Source organism: Micromys minutus (assembly GCF_963924665.1).
Source record: "Micromys minutus genome assembly, chromosome: 9".
In the NCBI taxonomy this organism is placed as follows: Eukaryota; Metazoa; Chordata; class Mammalia; order Rodentia; family Muridae; genus Micromys; species Micromys minutus.
Genome location: NC_137978.1, coordinates 6,136,587 through 6,157,516, shown reverse-complemented (window position 1 = coordinate 6,157,516; position 20,930 = coordinate 6,136,587). Strand labels below are relative to the sequence as shown.

At 39.3% G+C, this 20,930-nt stretch overlaps 1 protein-coding gene across 1 annotated transcript in view; it reads left to right on the top strand.

Annotated features, from left to right (window-relative positions):
* EFCAB7 (EF-hand calcium binding domain 7) overlaps positions 1-19,101 on the top strand; it is a 54,498-nt gene extending 35,397 nt beyond the window's left edge. The window contains exons 11-14 of the mRNA XM_080921571.1: positions 10,464-10,612; positions 16,151-16,360; positions 17,403-17,510; positions 18,974-19,101. Of these exons, the coding sequence (XP_080777697.1) occupies positions 10,464-10,612; positions 16,151-16,360; positions 17,403-17,510; positions 18,974-19,048 (542 nt within the window). The 3' untranslated portion in view covers positions 19,049-19,101. The remainder of the gene's footprint in view (positions 1-10,463; positions 10,613-16,150; positions 16,361-17,402; positions 17,511-18,973) is intronic.
* Positions 19,102-20,930: the final 1,829 nt, after the last annotated feature.

The following is a 20,930-nucleotide window of genomic DNA, read 5'->3' as shown; positions in this document are numbered from 1 at the left end:
GGCGAAGTAGAGCTGTTTAGAAAGGTTCTTTGGAGCAACTCCCATCTATCTGTATTGTCTGGATATTGGTAGTTCAGTTCCCAGGTTAGCAGGCAGCAGCAAGCTCAGAACATCTCACAGATACACCAGCAGTCCAGTTTGGTAGAGTCAGGTTAGCAACAGCAGTGACATGACCTAGCAGAGACAGCCAGGCCTCAGCCTCTGCTCGAGTCAGCAGGAGAGACTAAGAGAAACACCAGAAGTTCTCTGCTGTGCTTCTCTCAGGGAAGCAAAGATCAGCAAAGACTCAAGACACACAAGCGTTACACAACTAGCTGTATCAGCAAGCCCAGCTCTCTGTCTTTCTGTCTGTCTGTTTCTCTCTCTCTCTCTCTCTCTCTCTCTGTGTGTGTGTGTGTGTGTGTCACTCCATCTTCTAGTCCTATCCAGATATCATGTGTCCTCCACGTGCCTTGCCTCAGTGTGTGTCCTGCCTCAGGTCTTAACTCAGCATGTGCATCCAATCTGCCTGAATCAGCAGACATAGCAAGAAACTGTGCGTTTCTCTCTATGGAGTCCTGACAAATGGAGCTCAACTAAGCAATGTAAGGTGGACCAATGCATGCCGTTAGCAAAGAATCTTTCATCACGTATCCTTTTGCTTGCTTGCTTTAATAGAACATCCTCTCTCCTGTATCTACTTCAGTGAAATGTTCCTTCACCAGTCTGCCTTAGCCTTTCACACCTGTGTCCACTTTAACAAAGCCTTCCTTCACATGTTTGCCCCAGCACAACACTGTCCAGCCAACTTTCCAAAGAACCCCTCATGTATACAATGTTTTTTATCCGTATCCAAATCCTATACACTCCCAGCTCTTCTTATTCCCACCTTCATGTCCTACCCCTTTTCTTCCTATTCCTCCTCTCTACCTCCTACTTCTCTCCCCTCCTTTCCCTTTTCTTCTTCCTTCTCTTCTTCACCTACTGAGTCCAGTTAGTTCTGCCCACTGAAATACTGACTTCTTATTGAGTTAATCTTGTGCTGGTCTTGTGAAGGTAAGCACATGCATTGACTTCAGGAGTGTAGGAGCACGTGTTCAGAAGAAAGCACTCCTCTCCATCCTCCTACTCTTACATCATCTGTTCCTTCCACCCTATCCTCTGAACCCTGGGATGGGGGTGCTCCCTGAAGGCTCAACAGTCCCTAATGTACTTTGAGGTCTCTTTAAATACTTTGATCAGTTATGAGGTTCTGTGTTAGCTACTGCCTTCTACAGAAAACTTCTCTGACAAGGGATGAGAACAACACAAGTTTATGGGCATAAATATAAACATTCAGGAGACCAGTTTTGATAACATGTCCATTTTACCAAAAAAACCATTGTAGATTCCTTGCTAGGGTCTATGGCTTTATCTTCCAAGCCATGAATTTTTGACAAGTTTTATAGTAACAGGTGAATTCCTTCCTGTGGAGCAGGCCTCAAATCCAGTCATAAAGTGCTTGGTTACTCCCATAACAATTGTGCCACATTTGCACTAGTGGGAGCACCTTACCTGGAAAGTTGGTATTACAGCATTCAATGGTACTACTTAGTAACACCATTGATGGTTTTATTTTCTCCCTAGTAGCCTGTATAGAACCTTCTGGCATAATGCAAGACAGCCAACAGGGAACAATTTTCCAAGTCAGTTTTAAATTGATTTCTCTATGTCCTACAACCAAAAATATGTTGTGTCTCCAACAATAGCGTCTTAACATCTAGTTATGGTAGACAACAAATGACAGTGGTGTCTCAGTTACTGTTCTGTTGCTGTGATAAGACCTCATGATCAAGGAAACTTTTATAAGAAAGCATTTAATTTATGGTTTATGGTTCCAGAAGGTTAGAGCCCATGATCATGGTAGACAGGTAGGCATGGTGCTATAGTAGGAGTTAGGAAATAGCATCTTGATCAAACAGCATTAGGTGGGGGTTGGGGGTACTGAGGAAATTTCAGAAGCCACCCTCAGTGTCATAGCTTCTCTAACAAAGCAATGCTTTCTAATTCTTTTCAAACAATTACACCAATTGGGGACTAAGTATTCACACATGAGCCTACAAGGGCCATTCTCATTCAAACCACTATAAGTGGCAAAAGCCCATGTTATTTTAGGGGCCTCTAGAGCTTCTCTGATCAATCACTCATAAGAAGGTATCTAACACCTGGCACTGAGATTTTTATTTAAAAATTGTCCACCCACGAAGGGTATCTGCATTTATTTATTTTTTTAAAGGAAACTATCTTCCCAGTATTTGGTATCACTGGACTACACACTGGTTCTGAAAAGGATAACAAAGAGTTAATAAGTTAGTTTTACTAAAAAAAAAAAAAAAAAATCAAGAGATTTCCAGAGAGTTATTTATACACATTAACAATTTTTAACTGGGCATGGTGTCACACACCTTTACTCCCAGCATGTGAGAGGCAGAGGCAGAAGGATCTCTGTGGCTTGGAGTCCAGCCTGGTCTATATAGTGAGTTCCAGGATGAAGGGCTACATGGAGAGACCTTGTCAAAAAACAAACAACCAAAAAACAACAACCAAAGAACGCTACTATTTTTCTGTATTTGTGCTCAGTTAGGAAAGTCTTCAGGGTGATCTAGAAGCCAAGAGCACAACAGAACATCACTGAGCAGGCGACAGAATCAGCTGTCACTTAGTGGGCATCTGAGATTACAGTAGGGTTTGTGTGTTCAAGCCAAGTCTTGAAAAGTTAAAGGGGAAAACTCAAAGCCATAGCCAACTATACATCACAGAACAGGAAGTGTGGAGGCCAGAATGTAGTCTGGAGAAGGAAGAATAGTCCATCACTGGAGTGGCATATGTATGTTTCCTAGGATAGTATAAATTACAGAGTCAGTGAGCTAGGCAAGAGTCAGACAAGTCTGTTTTTCTAAACAGCAAGTAGGGTAAAAATAGAATACAATTATGGAGGTTTTTCAAATTCATTTTTATAAACATGTTGATGTTTAATCATTGTGGTAAATTTAAAAAATGACACAACTGTTTTCTGCATGTTACTGTTCTGCGCTGCCCCCGGCTCTCTCTGACCTAGGCAGTCTGCAAGCCGTTCCAGTATGGCACCTCACCATGTTCTGGTACCAGCAGGCCATAAGGAAATATATATATATATATATATATATATATATATCAACAGGGACCTCTCTCACATTTTCCTTTGCAGGTCATTACCACACCAGACCCATGCATCGAAACTGATGCATTTCTCCACTGTATCTTCTCTTGAACTCAATTAAATCACCACATGAAAGAAAACAACACACAATAAACTCTGACCCAATTAACATAATATAATTTGCCCATTCAGACAGCACAAATCATCCTGTACACACCCATTCTTTATAAAAATTTCGTAACAACTTATATCTATGCAGAGATGTTAGAGAGGAATGTCCACATCTGCCTTCATGTTGCTTCTAGCTCTTTTGCTCTCTCCCCCTCCTCTCTTTCTAAAATTTTATTCCTGTCCATCCTTCCTTCTCATCCAATGACAGGCCTCGTTTCATCTTGTACCTGCCTTCTTGCATAAAGACATTCTCTTATACTTCACCCTTTCTGTCCAATTTAAAAAGTGAACTTTTCTCTTCAGCTTAAGAAAGGCTTACAATCTGTATGTTATGTCTTGGCTAGCTTGTATACTATCTGCAAACCATCCAATTAGATATGTTTTCTCAAAGTTAAACAGCTTGGGTATACTATGAGACTATAATTAGTCTTCAACCCTGTCAGAAATCTGAGAATGACCAGTACTATCTGTAAACATAGGAAGCTTAACAAGGCTTCCAGAACTGAGACAGGTTGTAGAGACAACTGTCTACTTGCACAGCCCCCTGTTAGCAACATGTGAGAGCATGTCTTCAGCTTTCTGGCCTAGGATCACCAGACAGACTTTTGAAATGTAGACTCTTGAAGGCTCATCATTCTGGTTTAGCAGAGATTATCAGTTAACTATCCTATATAATGTGTCCTTTTCTGTAGATGAATGAGGCAATTCTTGCCTAGTGGCTGCCTAGCCATGATGTAATCCCTCACCTGGAGGTAGAGATGCTCAATTTCTTCTTTGAATCTACCAAAGGGGAGTTGTTAAGAGCAGATATTTCTCAACAAATGATAAATAACATTAAATGTCACACTTTGTGGATTTCTGACATTTTTGAAAAACCATCTATCTAGATAAAGTAATCTAGACTGTTGTCTGTTAACTACTCTCAGCTATTTCTGATGAGAAAATTTTGAAAACATCCTAACAGTAAACTAGGAGACATGAATTTATTATTTGGCCCCTAATTCCTATGTTTAATTATCTCAGATCAGTTTGTAATGGCATCAATAGAAGGACTGGGTCCAAGCCTTCTACTTTAAAAATTTTTGTAACAATAGAGGAAATGTATGCCAATGAAAATCTTAGCTTGCATCAAATACATTCTATACAGTGTAAAATTTATGATTTTAGCTTAGTAACAAATATAAGAATTTCTACCAAATGAGATTATGGCTGTACAATTTTAGCTAATTCCTCCCTATTAAATTATGACCATTTCTAAATTCCTCAGAAAAAACAACTTTAGAATAACCATCTTCAGCCTCCAAAAGTCCAGGGAATCTGGGTGACAACTCTTTAATGGCTCCTAAAAGCTGTACATAGGCATTAAGATATCTCAACGTGGGTGGAGTGGGGATGGAGGAAGCCAGCCACACCAACGGTTGTTGTAGTCTCTGATGTCTGTCTTGGACTAGATCCTGAGGATCAGGAGTTCAAGCAGGTCTTATGGTGATACTCACCAAAGCTGTACATTCTGTAATATATAAATATCAAAACAAAGCTTTAGTATCATTGAGATATCTATAGTTAGGAAGAATTTTTTTTGTTTTATTCTCTTGAATCTACTTCTTCAGGCAGTCTCCCTTTATCAAACCTAATCCATATGGCTCTGCAAGGTGTCCAGAGCCTAATCATCTTTTCTAACAATGGGAAGACAAAACCCTTCCTAATTAGCAGAACCCTTAGTTGGCAACCAGAAAAGCTTGTATCTTGTATTCTTCCCCAGAGAAATAATATCACCACACAACTCAAAATCATATCCATTTTGAAAATTAAAACAATATAAAACAAATGAGTAAACTAAAACACTGTATGAGCCTATTCTTAGGCCTCTCTAATCTGTCATGCCAGGAAATCAACCCAAAATTCTCATGGAGCCCATGTTAGAGAACCTGAGTATCCTGCAGACTTTGATATATCATTTAACTTTTGAGTTCTCAACCTGGAGCTTTCACTCACTAATAACTTCTATAAAATCTATCTGTATTAACTCTGCCTGGTACACAAACTTTTATTTTTAATAACTTTTATAACAGGAAAGTATCATCACTCTCTACTTGGAGTCAGTGACTAATCTTCCCTATCCTAGTTCTGAATGGAGGGAGGGAAGGATTACCACATGATGTGAATAAACTTTGTATTCTCTCCTTTTAACTATAAAAACAAATTTAATCACATTTCCACTAATACCTATCATTAAGAAGCAGGCAGCTTCTAATCTCCAACTCTCTGTGTTGAGGGTAGCCTGCATTTGTCACTGCAGGGGACCTAGAACCTGCCAGCAGAGGCTGCCCCTGTGTTCCTTTTGTTTAGGATTCCTATCACATGACTCAACATGGCACTGGCGTCCACTTAGAAAATAAAACTCTCTCAGGCTGAAACTCTTAAATTTCTAGTGGATTCTTGCCTAACATGTTGGGTGCCACCTGTTATGGTAAAAAATAAAAATTGTTTGATTGGTTCCATCACGTCAGTACTCCATGCTGCCCCTGGCACCGTTGGACCATATGGAGCTACATTAATTTATCTCAGTGGCTCTACGCTGGTCACCAAGTACTCTCTGACCCAGGGAGTCCCCACCTCACCATGCTGCTCCCTGGCATTAGTTCTGGCTCTGGTGGGCCATATGGAACTACTATATATATCTCAGCAGCAGCCTCTCTCACATTTTCCTTGGTGTGTTGTTACCACACCAGACCTATACATCCCAATTTTGTGACAGGTTTGGTGTTTCCCACCCACTTCTATTAGGCTTGGTAATATACACAGTACAGTTTTATTTGTAAGACATAAAGATATAATTTTAATAATACAGCATTTCAATCTAAGGTTATTGTTATCATTCCATTAGAGTGGAAGTGAATTATAATCAAAATTTTGTTTTCTGTCTTTGTGTGTATGTGTGTGTGTGTGTGTGTGTGTGTGTGTGTGTGTTAGGGTGGTGGTGGTGTGCAGATCCATGCATATGCAAGCACATGAAGAGGTCAGAGGGGGATGTTATGTGTTCTTTTCTATCACTTTCATTTTATTGCTTTGAGATAGAGTCTCTCAATGAGCTTAGAGCTCAACTGGAAACTAGAAAGCCCCAGCGATCCTCCTGTTGTCTGCCAATCCCCAGTACTGGGGTTACAGGCATGCACATAGCCACACTCAGATTTTTATTTGGGTACTGGGATCCAAATTTACTGACTTCACGCAAACATGCTTACCCATTAAACCATCTCCCTAACCCCTAATTAAGATTTTCTTATGGCAAAATTATTAGTCAATAAAGTTCTATTTAATTAGCAGGGTTGATATGTAGCATCAACTGTTTTGAGAGCTCACCATGTAGCAGGTGCTGTCAGCTTGTGAAGTAGTCCTGGAACTGCTCTCATTTTACACATAAGGACATAGAATCAAAGAGATTAACCTAGGTCAGTAATCAAGACAGTTTCATAACTAGGCTTCAGTCCCAGACAGTAAGATTCCAGAACCACAAACCTTATGCTATCAAATGTTTCTTAAAACTGTTGCATTTAAAATGATTTGGGGGTCATATTTGCTTCAGTGGCAGCCATAATACATACATATACATACATACATACATACATACATACATACATACATACATACATATGCATGTATACACACACATACATACATACATATAATTTTTAGGTTCTGAAATGTTTATCTTTCTCACCATAGCCATTTTTTACTTATTCCTGTTGATAATAAACATACATTACTTAGTTGTAAGATTATCTTTCTTAGTAGACGATCTGGAGGCCTCTGGGGTCCGTCTTCTTTCCCCACCACGTTCTGCATGTCACTGGCAGTGTTAGGACGCCACATCGGTCATACTTCATGAGTTCATCGCTGCATTATCTACTGTTATCAGGGTTCACTTCTGCTGTTTAATCCCACAAATATAGTTATCACAGTATCAGAAAGAATGATTTCAGTAATCTAAAACTCCCTGGCACTCCACTTGTTTTCCTGTGTATTCATCTCCACAAAAAAAAAAAAAAAAAAAAAAAAAAAAAAAAACCCTGGGCAGTAATAATTGATCTTTTTACTGTGTAACTTTACCTCTTAAAGAATGTTGTGTGACTAAATTATATGTTTTCTTCCAGGCTTCATGGTTTGATAGTTCATTTCTCTTTATGGCTGGATAATGTTTCATTGTATCAATATGTCACAGTTTGAATTTTTCTATTGAAGGCAATCTCATGACTTCCAGTCTGGGACATTTGTGAATACAGGTGCTATACACACTGCAGGGTTGTATACAAACAAGCTTCCAACTTATTTATTTCACCTCAGTACATCCTGGGCCGAATGCTGAGGCACTGTTTAACTTTGAAGGAATGCTGTTTTATAAGTGCTGTGACAGGTTCGACTCCCACCAGCCATTAGTAGCATTCCTGTTGGTCCACATGTCACCATCAAAACACCATCAGATTGTTGGTTTTTAGGTATGTAGTTGAATCTCTTTGTTGGTAATTTTCTAATATCATTTGGTATCTTTGTATCTATTTCCATCATTTGTAACTTCTTTAATGATGTCTCTGTTGGTGCCCAACTATTACTTTTTGATATAATGTCTTCCTATGGAGCTAAGCTTCACCTTTAACTTTATATGGTATCCAGGCTGACCCTGGGCTTACCATCCATCATCTTGCTTCAGCCTTCCTAGTGCTTGGAGTACAGAAATGTGCCAACATATTTAGGTTTTCTTGTCTATTTTTGTCTTTTTTTAAAAAAAATGATTGAGTTCTAAGAGGTCTGTGTATGTTATAAATAGGTATCTTTTATCAGATGTATGATTTCCAAGTATTTTCTCCCAGTCAGTCATTCATATGTTTATTCTCCTAGCACTATCATTCACACAGTTTAACTTGTTAAGACATTGCATTCTTCCTTAGGTCATGTTTTGTCAAGTTGACACTCTTGGAAAGAGGGAACCTCAATTGAGGAATTACTTCTATCACACTGGCCTATGGGCATGTCTGTGGGGCATTTTCTTGATTGTTAATTGATGGAGGAGGGCCCAGCACACTGTGGGTAGTGCTACCCCTGGGTCTTGGTTTCTATAAGTATGCAGAAGCAGGAAAAATAAAGCCAGAAAACAACAACTTCTGCCTCTAGGTTCCTGTTTCGACTTCCTGCCCTGGCTCCGCTTTATGATGGGCTGTGACCTGTAAGCTAAAGTAACCCCCCTCCTCCCCAGCTGGCTTTTAGGTAAGATGTTTATCACAGCCATAGAGAAATAAGGTAGAATATGTTTGTGGTGGTGGTGTTGTCTTTTGAGTCAAGGTCTCATGTAGCCTAGGCTAGCCTTAAACATGCTACACTATCAAGGGTGGCCTTGAACTCCTAATTCTTCTGCCTCTATCTTTCATATTTGAGAATTATAGGCCTGATTCACCACAGTGGCTTGGTTTGTGTGCTTTTAAAATTGTGTCTTGGGTTGAAGAGATGGCTCAGTGATTAAGAGCACTGACTGCTCTTCCAGAGGTCCTGAGTTCAAATTCCAGCAATCACATGATGGCTCACATTTATGTGTTATGGGATCTGATGCCCTCTTCTGGTGTGTCTGAAGACACACAGTGTACTTACATAAAACAAATAAATATTTAGAAAAATTGTGTCTAAAAATTTTGTCAGCAAACACAAGTCAGACTAGACTTTTTCTCCTGTTATCTTGTAGAAATTTTATAGTTTTGTGTAGTAGTTTAAAACGTGGCTCTTTTGAAGTTACTCTTTGTGAAAAGTGTAAAGTCTATGCCTAGATTTATGAAAAGACTTGTTTAGTTCATGTTGCTTTCCTCCTTCGTTACTTAGCAGTGACGTGGACATATTCTGTTGCTTTGACCCATTTTTCAGTTCTCTCACTACTACCACTTTTAATTATCATAGCTTTATACACTCTTTGAGTTAGGTTAATAGTATAATCTGCTTTCTTTTGGCAGATTAAGGGTTAAAATTGGGACTATATCTGTTAGAGAAGTGCTTTACCACTGAGCTTTATACTCATTCCTACAATAAATTTGAAAATTAATAAGGATTAAGAATTAAAAAATTTAAATGTCAAGTTATTGCTGGCCCATATAGTATAGTATTAAAGACACATTTTTTAAATACTTTCTTTGTAATGCATATCAAATATTAATTTTTACCTTTACTAAATAGTAAATTACTATTATTATCATCTCTGATTTAATTTGGATAATTTTTCATAAAATCCTGTGAATCTGTTTTAATTAGAAAACATTTTAAAATATTGGTCAAGCAATTATGTCTTTTGTTTTCTTATAATAATGTATAGGAAAGAGATGATGTCTTATTTCCATAGAGTATGGTACAAATGGGAGTTAGAATATCTTTCCTGTTGTAGAAAGTTGCCAAAATATATCACATTGATGGTATTTATATCCATAGACTCATTTCAGGATAATCATATGATATAGGTGTGCTGTTAAACACACATACATATGTGTGTGTGTGATATGTGTGTATATGTATGTTAAGTCTGTCTAGATACTGATAAATTTAGTTTTACTTACAAATAATGTCAAATAAGCATTTTTAGACTTCCCTTGGGAAATGCAGATTTTCATTATCTAACAGATTTTCAAGGACCTGCCAACAACTGGTTAGAGAAACTGTTCTTGTAGTAGTAAACTCCTTAAGCCTGACCCTTTCAGTTCTCCCTTTCTCAAACTCCAGTAGTCTGGGATATATTATATCAAGATTATACAGATTCTGGTGGGCCTAAGGTATATTATGAAATACCAGTATAAATTCTTAATGGCTGGTCAGGTTGGAAAAATTACAGTTTCCTCTAACTTGGAATGTGTTTGCATTTGTTACAATGTGTCAATAAAAACAAAAACAAAAAAAAAAAAAAAACCAAAAAACAAAAACAAAACCCAGAAAAAACCTCAGCCATGTCCTATGAAGGAGTCTGGGTTGAGCTGTGGGAAATTAGAAAAGGAAGCAAATTTGAGGAATTCTTAATTTCCTTGTTATTGCTGACAACTGAAAGATTAATAGTATAGACATTAGACACGTGGACTTTAAAATATGTAAGAAATGTTGCTTATGTTTACAGAAAACTTTGACACACAGAAGAATGAATTAACACGGCAGGGCTTTATGGACTTGCATCTAATGGAAGCCAATGACCGAGCGGGAGACCCTCTTGACCTGTGGGTGACTCTACATTCCATGGGCTACAATACGGCTCTGGAGCTGACCGAGGTAAAACACATGCTGACCCTAGCCTTGGTCTTCATGGTATTTGCCCTTGAACATTCTCCTGATACTTGACTTTTAAATGTACACACCCATGTCCTTGAGCTTCAGTAGTGTAAGGTGAGTCCCACGCACATCCCGGGTGTGTTTCCTGTTCTTCCCTGGAACACTATCCGAGAATGGAGTTGTGTGAGGAGAATTCTGAGTGCTTGTGAGGAAACTCCAAAGAAACAAGATAAGAGTCTTGTGACCCCAGTTTCTTCTAAACCATGGAATTCTTCCTAAGCCCGCTTTTGTGCTCCGCTCAGGTGTGGCTGACAGGACTGAGCTCACTTTGGATTGTCATTACTGCTGGCTACTCTTACTTGTCTACATGCCTCTATGGAAAGACATGTTTCTGCTATGTGTGGCTTGACCTATTTACTCATGTGCTTCTTCTTAACTCTCAGAGTTTAAATTGGCTGGTGCTCTGAATAAAGTTGGCTTGTGCATGAGACTTTAGTGCGCCTCATTCTTAGGCCCCGGTTTCCCAGGTTCAGGCCACCAACCATTTTAAATTGGAGATGGCTGCTTGAGTTGTCAAAATCTTATTTATAAATAGAGAAACTTCATCCTAAGAGAAAGAAGATTCTCTGAGAATAAGAAGGATGTGTCTACAGAGAGTTGGAAATTCTTGTTTTTGTTTTACAGTGCTTCTGGGTTAACGTTTACAGGACTCTGCAAACAGTGACTGACAGATCCAGAGCAGTCTGTGTGCAGTGTACCAGACATAACGACTGTTAACACAGCACAAGGTTGATAATCCTGTCAATCCAAGTTAGGGGGAATTAGGCTTCTTAAATTCTGTGTTATGTTTAAAATACAGGATTTAAGAGTTTGAGGTCAAGCCACATTCTAAGTAATAAGATTTCTATATACTCTTAAAACCTGGTATCATTTGCTCATACGCGAGTCAACTTTTTTAAAAAATATTTATTTATTTAATGTACATGAATAACACTGTAGCTGTCTTCAGACACACCAGAAGAGGGCATCAGATCTCATTACAGATGGTTGTGAGCCACCATGTGGTTGCTGGGAATTGAACTCAGGACCTATGGGAGAACAGTCACTGCTCTTAACCACTGAGCTATCTCTCCAGCCTGTGAGTCAACCTCTTGATATTTAGTTTATGTATACAATGCTTTGGTTGCATGTACGATGGTGTACCACATGCCTTTCCATAGAAGTCAGAAGAAGATGTCAGATCCCTTGGCACTAGAGTCACAGATGATGGTGAACCACCATGTGCCTGCTGGGAAATGAATCCACGTACTCTGAAAGAGCAGCCAGAGCTCTTAACTGCTGGGCTGTCTCTCCAGCTCCCATGTCAGTCACTTAAAGGGGTAGTACTAGAAATAACAGATTTAAAATGTAAGTACTTTACAACTATTGTTGATATCATTCAGCATTCCTGAGAAGTGTACTTTCTGAGTTCACTCTTTCTCTCTCTTACTCTCTCTCTCCCTCCCTCCCTTCCTTCTCCCTCTTTCTTTTCTCCCTCTTTCCTTTCCCCTTTAAAAACCTCATTTTTATTGAGTGTGAACAGTTACCATAATTTTTTTTGTTTTTTCAAGACGGGGTTTCTCTGTGTAGCCCTAGTTTTCCTGTGCCTAGCTCTGTAGACCTCATACAGAGATCAGCCTGCCTCTGCTTCCTGAGTGCTGGGATTAATGGCATGCACCACCACAGCCCAGCGGAGTTACTGTAATTTTAAAAGATTGATTTATTTATTCTATGTATATGAGTACACCGTTGCTATCTTCAGACACGTTGGAAAAGGGCATCAGATCCTGTGGCAGATGGTTTTGAGCCACCATGTGGTTTCAGGGATTGAACTTAGGACCTCTGGAAAAGCAGTCTCTTTTAACTGCTGAGCCACTTCTCCAGCCCTCTGTAATTTTTCAATATTTCTCTTTAACCTAATATTTTGTGAATTTTACATTTGAATTATGGTTGTAAAAGCTACTGTTAGTGTATAAACAGTTTTCTGCTATACATGTTTTGATATAATAGAAATTTAAAATCAATAAAACAACTTGAAAGTATTTGAAACCATTTATTAATATTACTTACCTTTGAAACCATAGGTAAGAAAGTCTTATAAGGTAAATTTTTATTTAACTTAAATTTTTTTATTAGTTGACTTAAGTTTTATTTATAACTTTAAATAGATAATATATTCTTACTATCTGAAATTTAACAGGCTGGGGCTGAGGATAACACTAAGTTCATAAGAGTGATTGCCTAGAGCACACAAAGCCCTGAGCATAATTCCCAAAACCATATAAACTGGGCATGCCAATGTTAAACAGAAAGTATTTACAGGAGAAAACACATGCAGAACTTGTCAGAAGGTGGGGCCCTAGTTTTCTTTCTATTGCAAACTAGGGACAAAAACCATGACCAAAAGCAACTAGGGGAGGAAAAGACTTATTTACAACTTCTACATCATGTTGGAAAGTCAGAGCAGGAACTGAAGGCAGGAACTGAAGGAGAGGCCATGGAGGGGTGCTGCCTACTTGCTTGCTCTTTATGTGTTACTCAGCTTTCTTTCTTTCTTTCTTTTTCTTTCTTTCTTTCTTTCTTTCTTCCTTTCTTTTTTGTCTTCTTATTTTTTGGAAAGGAAGAAGTCAAAGTATCTTTGTTTGCAAGTGAGATATAAAGTGACCATAAAAATTCCACCAGGAAACACACACAGCTGATAGACTTTCAGCAAAGTACCTGGATACAAAATCAACTCACAAAAATCAATGGCTTTTTTTTTTAATGGATTTTTTTATTTTATTTAAGTAATGGAATTTAGTTCGACTTTCTCTGATTCACATTTGTAAAAGAAAGCAAGCCTGCCAGGTGACAGTAGTCACCAAACACAGTGAGAACCAGTCAACCTTCAGGTTTTGAGATGGGAATTGGTAAAATGAAACCTCACTGAGAAAACAAAAACAAAATTATACATAACCTAGAAGAAAGCTTTTGTCATTCCATACATTTAAATAGAGTGAAAAAACCAATGAGCATCCTGTCAGGAAGAATTTTGTTAACTGGAAAGATACAAAAGTACATGATTTAACTTTAGAAGTATGATCTTAAAGATTCAATTAGTGATCACTCCATGTATGGTTTTTTATGAAGATTTTCCAAATACCATTGGTTTTTATGTATTTTTATTTATCTTCATGTCTTATTCCATCATCTTTTTTTTTATACACTCCAAATTTTATCCCCCTCCTGGTTTACTCTCTGGTTGTTCCCCATCCCATTCCTTTTCCCAACCCCTCTGTCTCCAAGAGATGTCTCCACCCACCCCACCAGATCTCTAAACTCCCTGTGGCCTCCAGTCTCTTGAGGGTTAGGTGCATCTTCTCTGACTGAACCCATATCCAACAGTCCTCTGCTGTCTATGTGTTTGGGGCCTCATAACAGCTGGTGTATGCTACCTAGTTGGTGATCCAGTGTCTGAGAGATCTTGGGAGTCCAGGTTAATTGAGACTGCTGGCCCTCCTACAGGGTCGCCCACGTCCTCAGCTTCCTCCAGCTTTTCCCTAATTCAACCACAGGGGTCAGCAGCTTCTGTCTATTGTTTGGGTGTAAATATCTTCATCTGACTCTTTCAGCTGCTTGTTGGGTCTTTTGGAGGGCAGTCATGATAGGTCCCTTTTTTTGAGCACTCTGTAGCCTCAGTAATAGTGTCAGGCCTTGGGGCCTCGCCTTGAGCTGGATCCCACTTTGGGCCCGTCGCTGAACCTCCTTTTCTTCAGGCTCTTTTCCAATTTTGTCCCTGCAGTTCTTTCAGACAGGAACAAATATGGGTCAGAGTTTTGACCAAGGGAAGGCAGCCCCATCCCTCACTTGATGCCCTGTTCCCTCTTTCCACTGTAGGGCATTTCATCTAAGGTCCCTCCCTTTGAGTCCTGAGAGTCTCTCACCTCCCAGGTCTCTGGTACATCCTGGAGGGTCTCCACCTCCCACCTCCAGAGGTTGCCTGTTTCTATTCTTTCTGTTGACCCTCAGGGTTTCAGTCCTTTCCCCCCACCCAGTACCTAATCATATTCCCTCTTCTGCTCCCTGTCTCCCTTCTCACCCAGGTTCCTCCCTTCCTACCCCCTTGTGATTTCTTTCTCCTCCCTCCCAAGTGGGACTGAGGTGTCCTCATCTGGTACCGTTTCAGCCTTCTTTCTTATATATCCCAGGGTCATCTACTTACTACCACCCACAATTGACTGAGCCCTTCCACATCAATTATTAATCAAGAAAATGTCTCACATACTTGTCAACAGGTCAGTGTGATACAGGCATTTTTTCATTTGACTTTTCCCTTCCCAGATAGACCTAGGATTTGTGTCGTTTTCAAAAACCTCCTCAGCACAAATAAGGCTACCATATCCCCCCAGCATAGATGAGACAGACTGTCACAACCCCCTCCCCAGCATAGATGATGAGACTGTCACAACCCCCTCCCCAGCATAGATGTCTGGGCTACATAGCAAACATCCTGGAATAAATAGCAAGATCCTGTCTCTAAAAGTAAAATACGAAAGGAAAAACAGCAACAGCACAATCTCTAAAAAACAAGACATGTTATAAGAACTGAGGCAAAGACCCTCTGCAACCATGACACCCACATTTCCCATTGTGGCCAAGAAAACAAGTCCCAAGGGTTCTCCAGTTTACTTGGTGTGGCCTTTTAATTGATAGAAACTCATTTACCTGTAATGTTGATCCAGGTTCAGCCAGAGGCTTGAGATTTGGTGCAGGCTCTGCTTAGGTTTGTCAAAAGAAAATGCAAGGCTTGCTTGATTCAGTTGTTTGGATTCAAGAATCTAAGCTGGTTTGCCCTGCCTGCATATCTTAGGCTGTACTATGTCCATCAACATAAGAGACAGGTTTTAAGATTTTGTATTTTTATTTGTGTGTGTGTGTGTGTGTGTGTGTGTGTGTAAGTATGTGCATGTACATGCAGGTGCCCACAAAGGCCATAAAGAATTGGATTTTGTAGCGCTGGAGTTACAGGTGGTTGCAAGATGCCCAGCATGGTTTCTTGGTCTTCTGGAAGAACAAGTGCTCTTAACCACCAAGCCATTCTCCAGCCCTCAGTGGACACTTGTATTTTTTTTAAATGAACCGTTAGAGTGGCATAACTCCTAAAAATGGGATCGCTCTCTTCACAAGATTTTTGTTCAAAAGAGTTTATAGTTGGTTTTCTTTATCTACAGTTTTAGTAATTTGTAATCTATTGTAGTCTGAAGTATTAATTTGAAGAATCCAGGATTTAAAAACAAAACAAAAAGCTATATTCTAAGTTAAGCTCTATTCTGAGTAGCATGACCTCTCACAAGTTTTTACCATCCCCTGACTGGGATAGGATTATCCTTTCCTCTAGCTTCTGTCTCAGTGTCAGGCTTGGTGGCAAGCACTTGGACACACTGGCCAAGCGAAGCGTGTGATAGGATGAGCGTTTGCAGTGTTTCTGCTCCTCCGAGACTGTGTTGGCTTCCCCTGCAGGCATGCCCATTTGTCATCAGTGCCTATGCAGAAAGGGGCAAGCCGAGGATCAAAGCTGTCCATATGGAGCCATGCAGTGGACAACTGGAGAAGGCCATTTGCAAGTCTGTCCTTGATAGAAGCGATGCTAAAGTCATGGATGGCTATGACAATGTAATCGTACACACCTGCAGTTATGACACGTGGATAACATCAGTTATTGAAAATAAGGTATTAAAGCTTTGCACAGTGGCAGTATCATAGCTGGTGAGATTTGTCCAAGGCAAGATTATTGCTAATTGAAAATAAGGTATTGATTATGAGGTAGTTTTCCTTATTTTAGTATACAGTTTAATAATAATGTTATCTTCCTTCTTACATTGTAGACAAATATTCTACTATATTTTTAATATTTATAATGGACAATTATTCTTTTTAGTATGTATAGATCAAACTTGGCATGATACTACTATGTTATAACTCAACACCATCATTTTTTATTTTAAAATGTGACAGTTAAAATTTGGAGATCAGTGAACAGTCAGCATAACTTAGGTACAAAATAAGGTTATAATTTTTGTTTCTATAAAAGATTTTATTTTTTAAATCCATTAGATTGTTACATAGCAAGACCACTAGGAAGTATGCAATATACTCTCTGATTTCAGATTGAGAAACTTAGAAAGACAAATACTCTCAGAGAGACCAGAGGATAAGTAAACGCAAGGCATGGAGTACTGCGTGCGTGCGCAGTAGTTTTAACTTACCTGTGTCTCTTGCGGTTTAGCCCGTAGGACTTGGGGATGATGTGTGATGAGGGGAAGGGAGGTCGTAGGATTTATCTCTATGTGAGGTTTAGACATACTGAGAGGCAAACAGGAAGCATGGGGACAGGAAGTACAGAGGACACATGGGTACGGGGTCAGTGAACAAGAGGATCTCAGTTACATGGAAGGTGGGATCCAAGTAAATGGATACTAGGAAAGTAGAGGTGAGAGACAGACATTGTTGCAGTAATGAGCCAAGTGGGAGCCAACTTGCTCTTCCCATCCACTGTGGTCTGGGACTGAAAATCAGAGGGAAAGTCAAAGTCAAAACTCATTAGAAAGAAAGCTGCTGATGTCATTGGTGGTCATTCGTGGGAACCGTGTGGCACTGAGCTGGTTTGTGTGACTTTGTGGAAGACTGGATTCTAGAGACAGGTGCTCAGGCCTTATTTCGGGTTTATACCTGTATTTATTTTCCAAAACTAAAGACTTCTAACTTTCTACAGTCAGATGACAAAGTGATTATTCATGTCAACAACGAACTGAGTAAAAACTGTGTCAACAACAGAGGACTTGGCATCTTTGCTGTAGAAGTAGCACCACGATCTACAATGGTAAGTGTCACTCTGACTGAAGAGATCATTTCCTATCGCTGCTGTCAGTAAGCTTGTGGCATGAAATGAAGGTGAAAGTTATTTAAGCATGGCATTCCTAGCACTAAATACCCGTTTCTTCTACAGGAGGAGTAGCAGGATCTGTGCTTAGTTTGTTTGGATTATTTTCTCATTTAACCCAAGCTGGCCTCAGACTCACTGTATAGCTAAGTCCGGTTTTAAACTCCGGATCTTCAGTCCACTACGTCTGGAGGCTTTCCTTTTAATTCAGTCTTACCATGTTTAATTGAGTAACTAAGGGATAGTAATTTAACCTTCTCTGTTCTAGTTTGTTTTAGAATTTGTTTTACGTTGTGTATGTGCACATGTGGATGGTTGCATGCACATCCGTGCCACCGAATGCACGCCAGAGTTAGAGGACACTTGTAACGAAACTGTGTGTGTTCCAGGATATAGTTTGGGGCAGGCACCTTTATCAGCTGAGCCATCTGCCAGCTCTGCCAGGTTTAAGGGTAAACTAAAGTAATATCATTAGGTTAGTTAAGTCCTTCACAAGGTTAGTATAAAGATAAAAATAAAATTATATGCATGAAATCACTTTTGAACATCATATGAGGAAATGACAAATATTTTGACTAATAAGTTATTTTAATAATCCAAACCATTCTTATCTGCACTATTAATATTGCTCAATATTACCTGAGAAATGAAACACCTCTAAGTTTTAGATAAGCAACTAAGTCAAGAGCCAGAAATAACTATAATCTTATTATAGCAGACTCTGTCTTTCTGATGAGGTCACAACCTGAAAGGCAAGAATGGATCAGCAGACTCCCGGGGTCTTATTAGTGTATTTTTTTATATCTTCCTCCATGTTTTCTGTGGAACTCCACAACCTGCTTGAGCGATTTAAAGGGAAAGACTAAAACTAGCTCATTCTTTAAGGTTCTCCAGTGAGGACACAGGAAGGGGCCGCAAAGCTCACTCAGTGAGTAAAGTACTTGCTCTGCACCCTCAGAACCCTGTAAGCCAGGCATGGTGGTGCACAGCGTGCAGCCCTGGTTGTGGGAGAGCAACAGTCAGACCATGTCACCTGATCAGCAAGGGCAGGGTCCCTGAGGTGGACAGTGTTTGAGGAATGATGGGGCACCTCTTCCTTCCATACATGTACATGCATGTTCACCACATGCACATGTGCACACGTGTGCACCCAAGGACTTTTTTGTTGCTGTTGAGACAGTAATCTCACTGGGAAACCCTGGCTGGCCTAGAACTTGCTGTGTTGACTAGGTTTCCCATGAACTCACACATACATGCCTGTCCCTGTCTCAGATTAAAGGTGTGCTCCACCACACCTAGTTTTACAGATTTTTAAAAATTATACTAGGCCTAGAAATGTCATACTGAAGATTAGCAAATAACAATAAATTATCAAAAATAAAGGCTTCTGTTTTTATATGCAGGTTTGCCAACATGTGATGCCCCTGAATGAAGAACAAGAGTGGGTATACTGTTGTGTGTGTTCTCTTGTATCTTAAACAATTCCATTCCGAGCTCGCAGACTAAGAAGGATTTATTTATTGACTACACGCTTTTCCATGTAACTGGTATACTTAATAATCTGTTTCATGTCTATGAATTTATATTTTATGTCCATGTTATATATTTTATTATTAAAATACAAATAGTGTTTTAAAAGTATGTGACTGTGTTGTTCATTGTGTGGAAAATATAAATACTTTTTTGTTTTTGTTTTGTTTTTTTGGGTTTTTTTTTGTTTGTTTTTTGTTTTTTGGCCTTCCTTCTTTTTGAGCTTCATATGGTCTGAGAGTTGTTTCTTGGGTATTCAGAACTTTGTGGGGCTAGTATCCAATTATCAGTGACTGCATATCATGTCTATTCTTTTGTGACTGGATACTTTTTTGTTTTTTAATGAAAAGAAAACTATAGATAGGATTTAAAAAATAATATTCAATGACTTTTTAAAAACTTTTGGTTTGTATTTTTTTTTTAAGTTTATTGTTCTTTTATGTATATGAGTACACTGTAGCTGTCTTCAGACACACCAGAAGGGGGCATCAGATCCCATTACAGATGGTTGTGAGCCACCATGTGGTTGCTGGGATTTGAACTCAGGACCTCTGGAAGAGCAGTCGGTGCTCTTAACCACTGAACCATCTCTCCAGCCCCTTGGTTTGTCTTATAAACACAGAAAGACAATATAAATACACACTAGCTTCTTGAGAATCTAATAATTAAAAAGGTAAAGTGGAATTGAAGAAACCTATTTGTGTGATAGGAAATTTCCCACTGCCATGTTTGTGGGTTGCTTTTCACAGAGGGGATATTGGACCAGTTAAAATTAAGCATATGTGGCAGTTAAGGAGACAGTATGTGACATGAAAAATGACAACAAGCAATTAAAAACTGTTTATTAGTAACAGAGTACTTGGTCAGTCTCGGCTTGCAAATATGAGTACCATCTGGCAGATACTATTGTTTTGCCTACTATATGCAATCACATAGTTTAAATGTTACTTGGAGTTTGGACCGTTGCATTTAGATATATGTAAAATGGTTGCAGTACCTTACTGTGTAAACTCTAGGTTTAAAAAGGTGCTCTATTTGTCTAAGGTAGTATAGGAGTTTTATAACCAGATAGTGGGTCTCATGAAGTATTGTCTCAAACAGATACTCAAGAAAAAGACCAGGGCGCACTGGAGCAGGACCTGTCTCCCAAGCCCTCTCCGCTCTTCCCGAGCCGTGGCGGCTGGGATAGATGCTCGCTGTCTCAGCAGTTCCGTCTCAGTTACATTTTCTTTTTCCTTCTAACCTCTGACAGTCCACAGTTCTGATATTTCAAAACTATTTTGTTAGGTTTCAGATAATACCTTAAGAAGGTCTTAAATTACTATAGTCAATCGCTGCCTGATTTTCTACTAAATATTGGCATAAACAAGGTGTTAATTTTTTAAGCTAGTGGCCTTCTCTTAAACCCATTTTTGTGTAGGTTAAATATACAGCAGAAACTTGATAATGCTACATTTCTTGGGTATAAACCAGGAAAATAGAACTGTATTTCTGATTTTGGCCACTAGGGGGCGACTGCATAGTAGAGGCCGGGGCCAGGGTTGAGGGGGGAGTTTTTAACTCTGTTAAGCTCTTTATGACTACTAACAAGGCTCCTTCGGTGAACTATGTGCTTTGTCTGAATGGTAAACACATTAAAGCAGTTCCTGCTAAAATGAGTACCAAGCCTTCTCCTCTTGCAAAAGTACTGGCTTGCAGTTCTTTATGACTTTGTGACTTTAGTTATAAGGTGTGTATATGCGGCTCTGCTGGCTTTCTATGGTGTGAAATCTCTCGTTGTTATCCAGCCCACTTAATCCCTAAGGAAAGAAGGAACTACATCATGGCTTG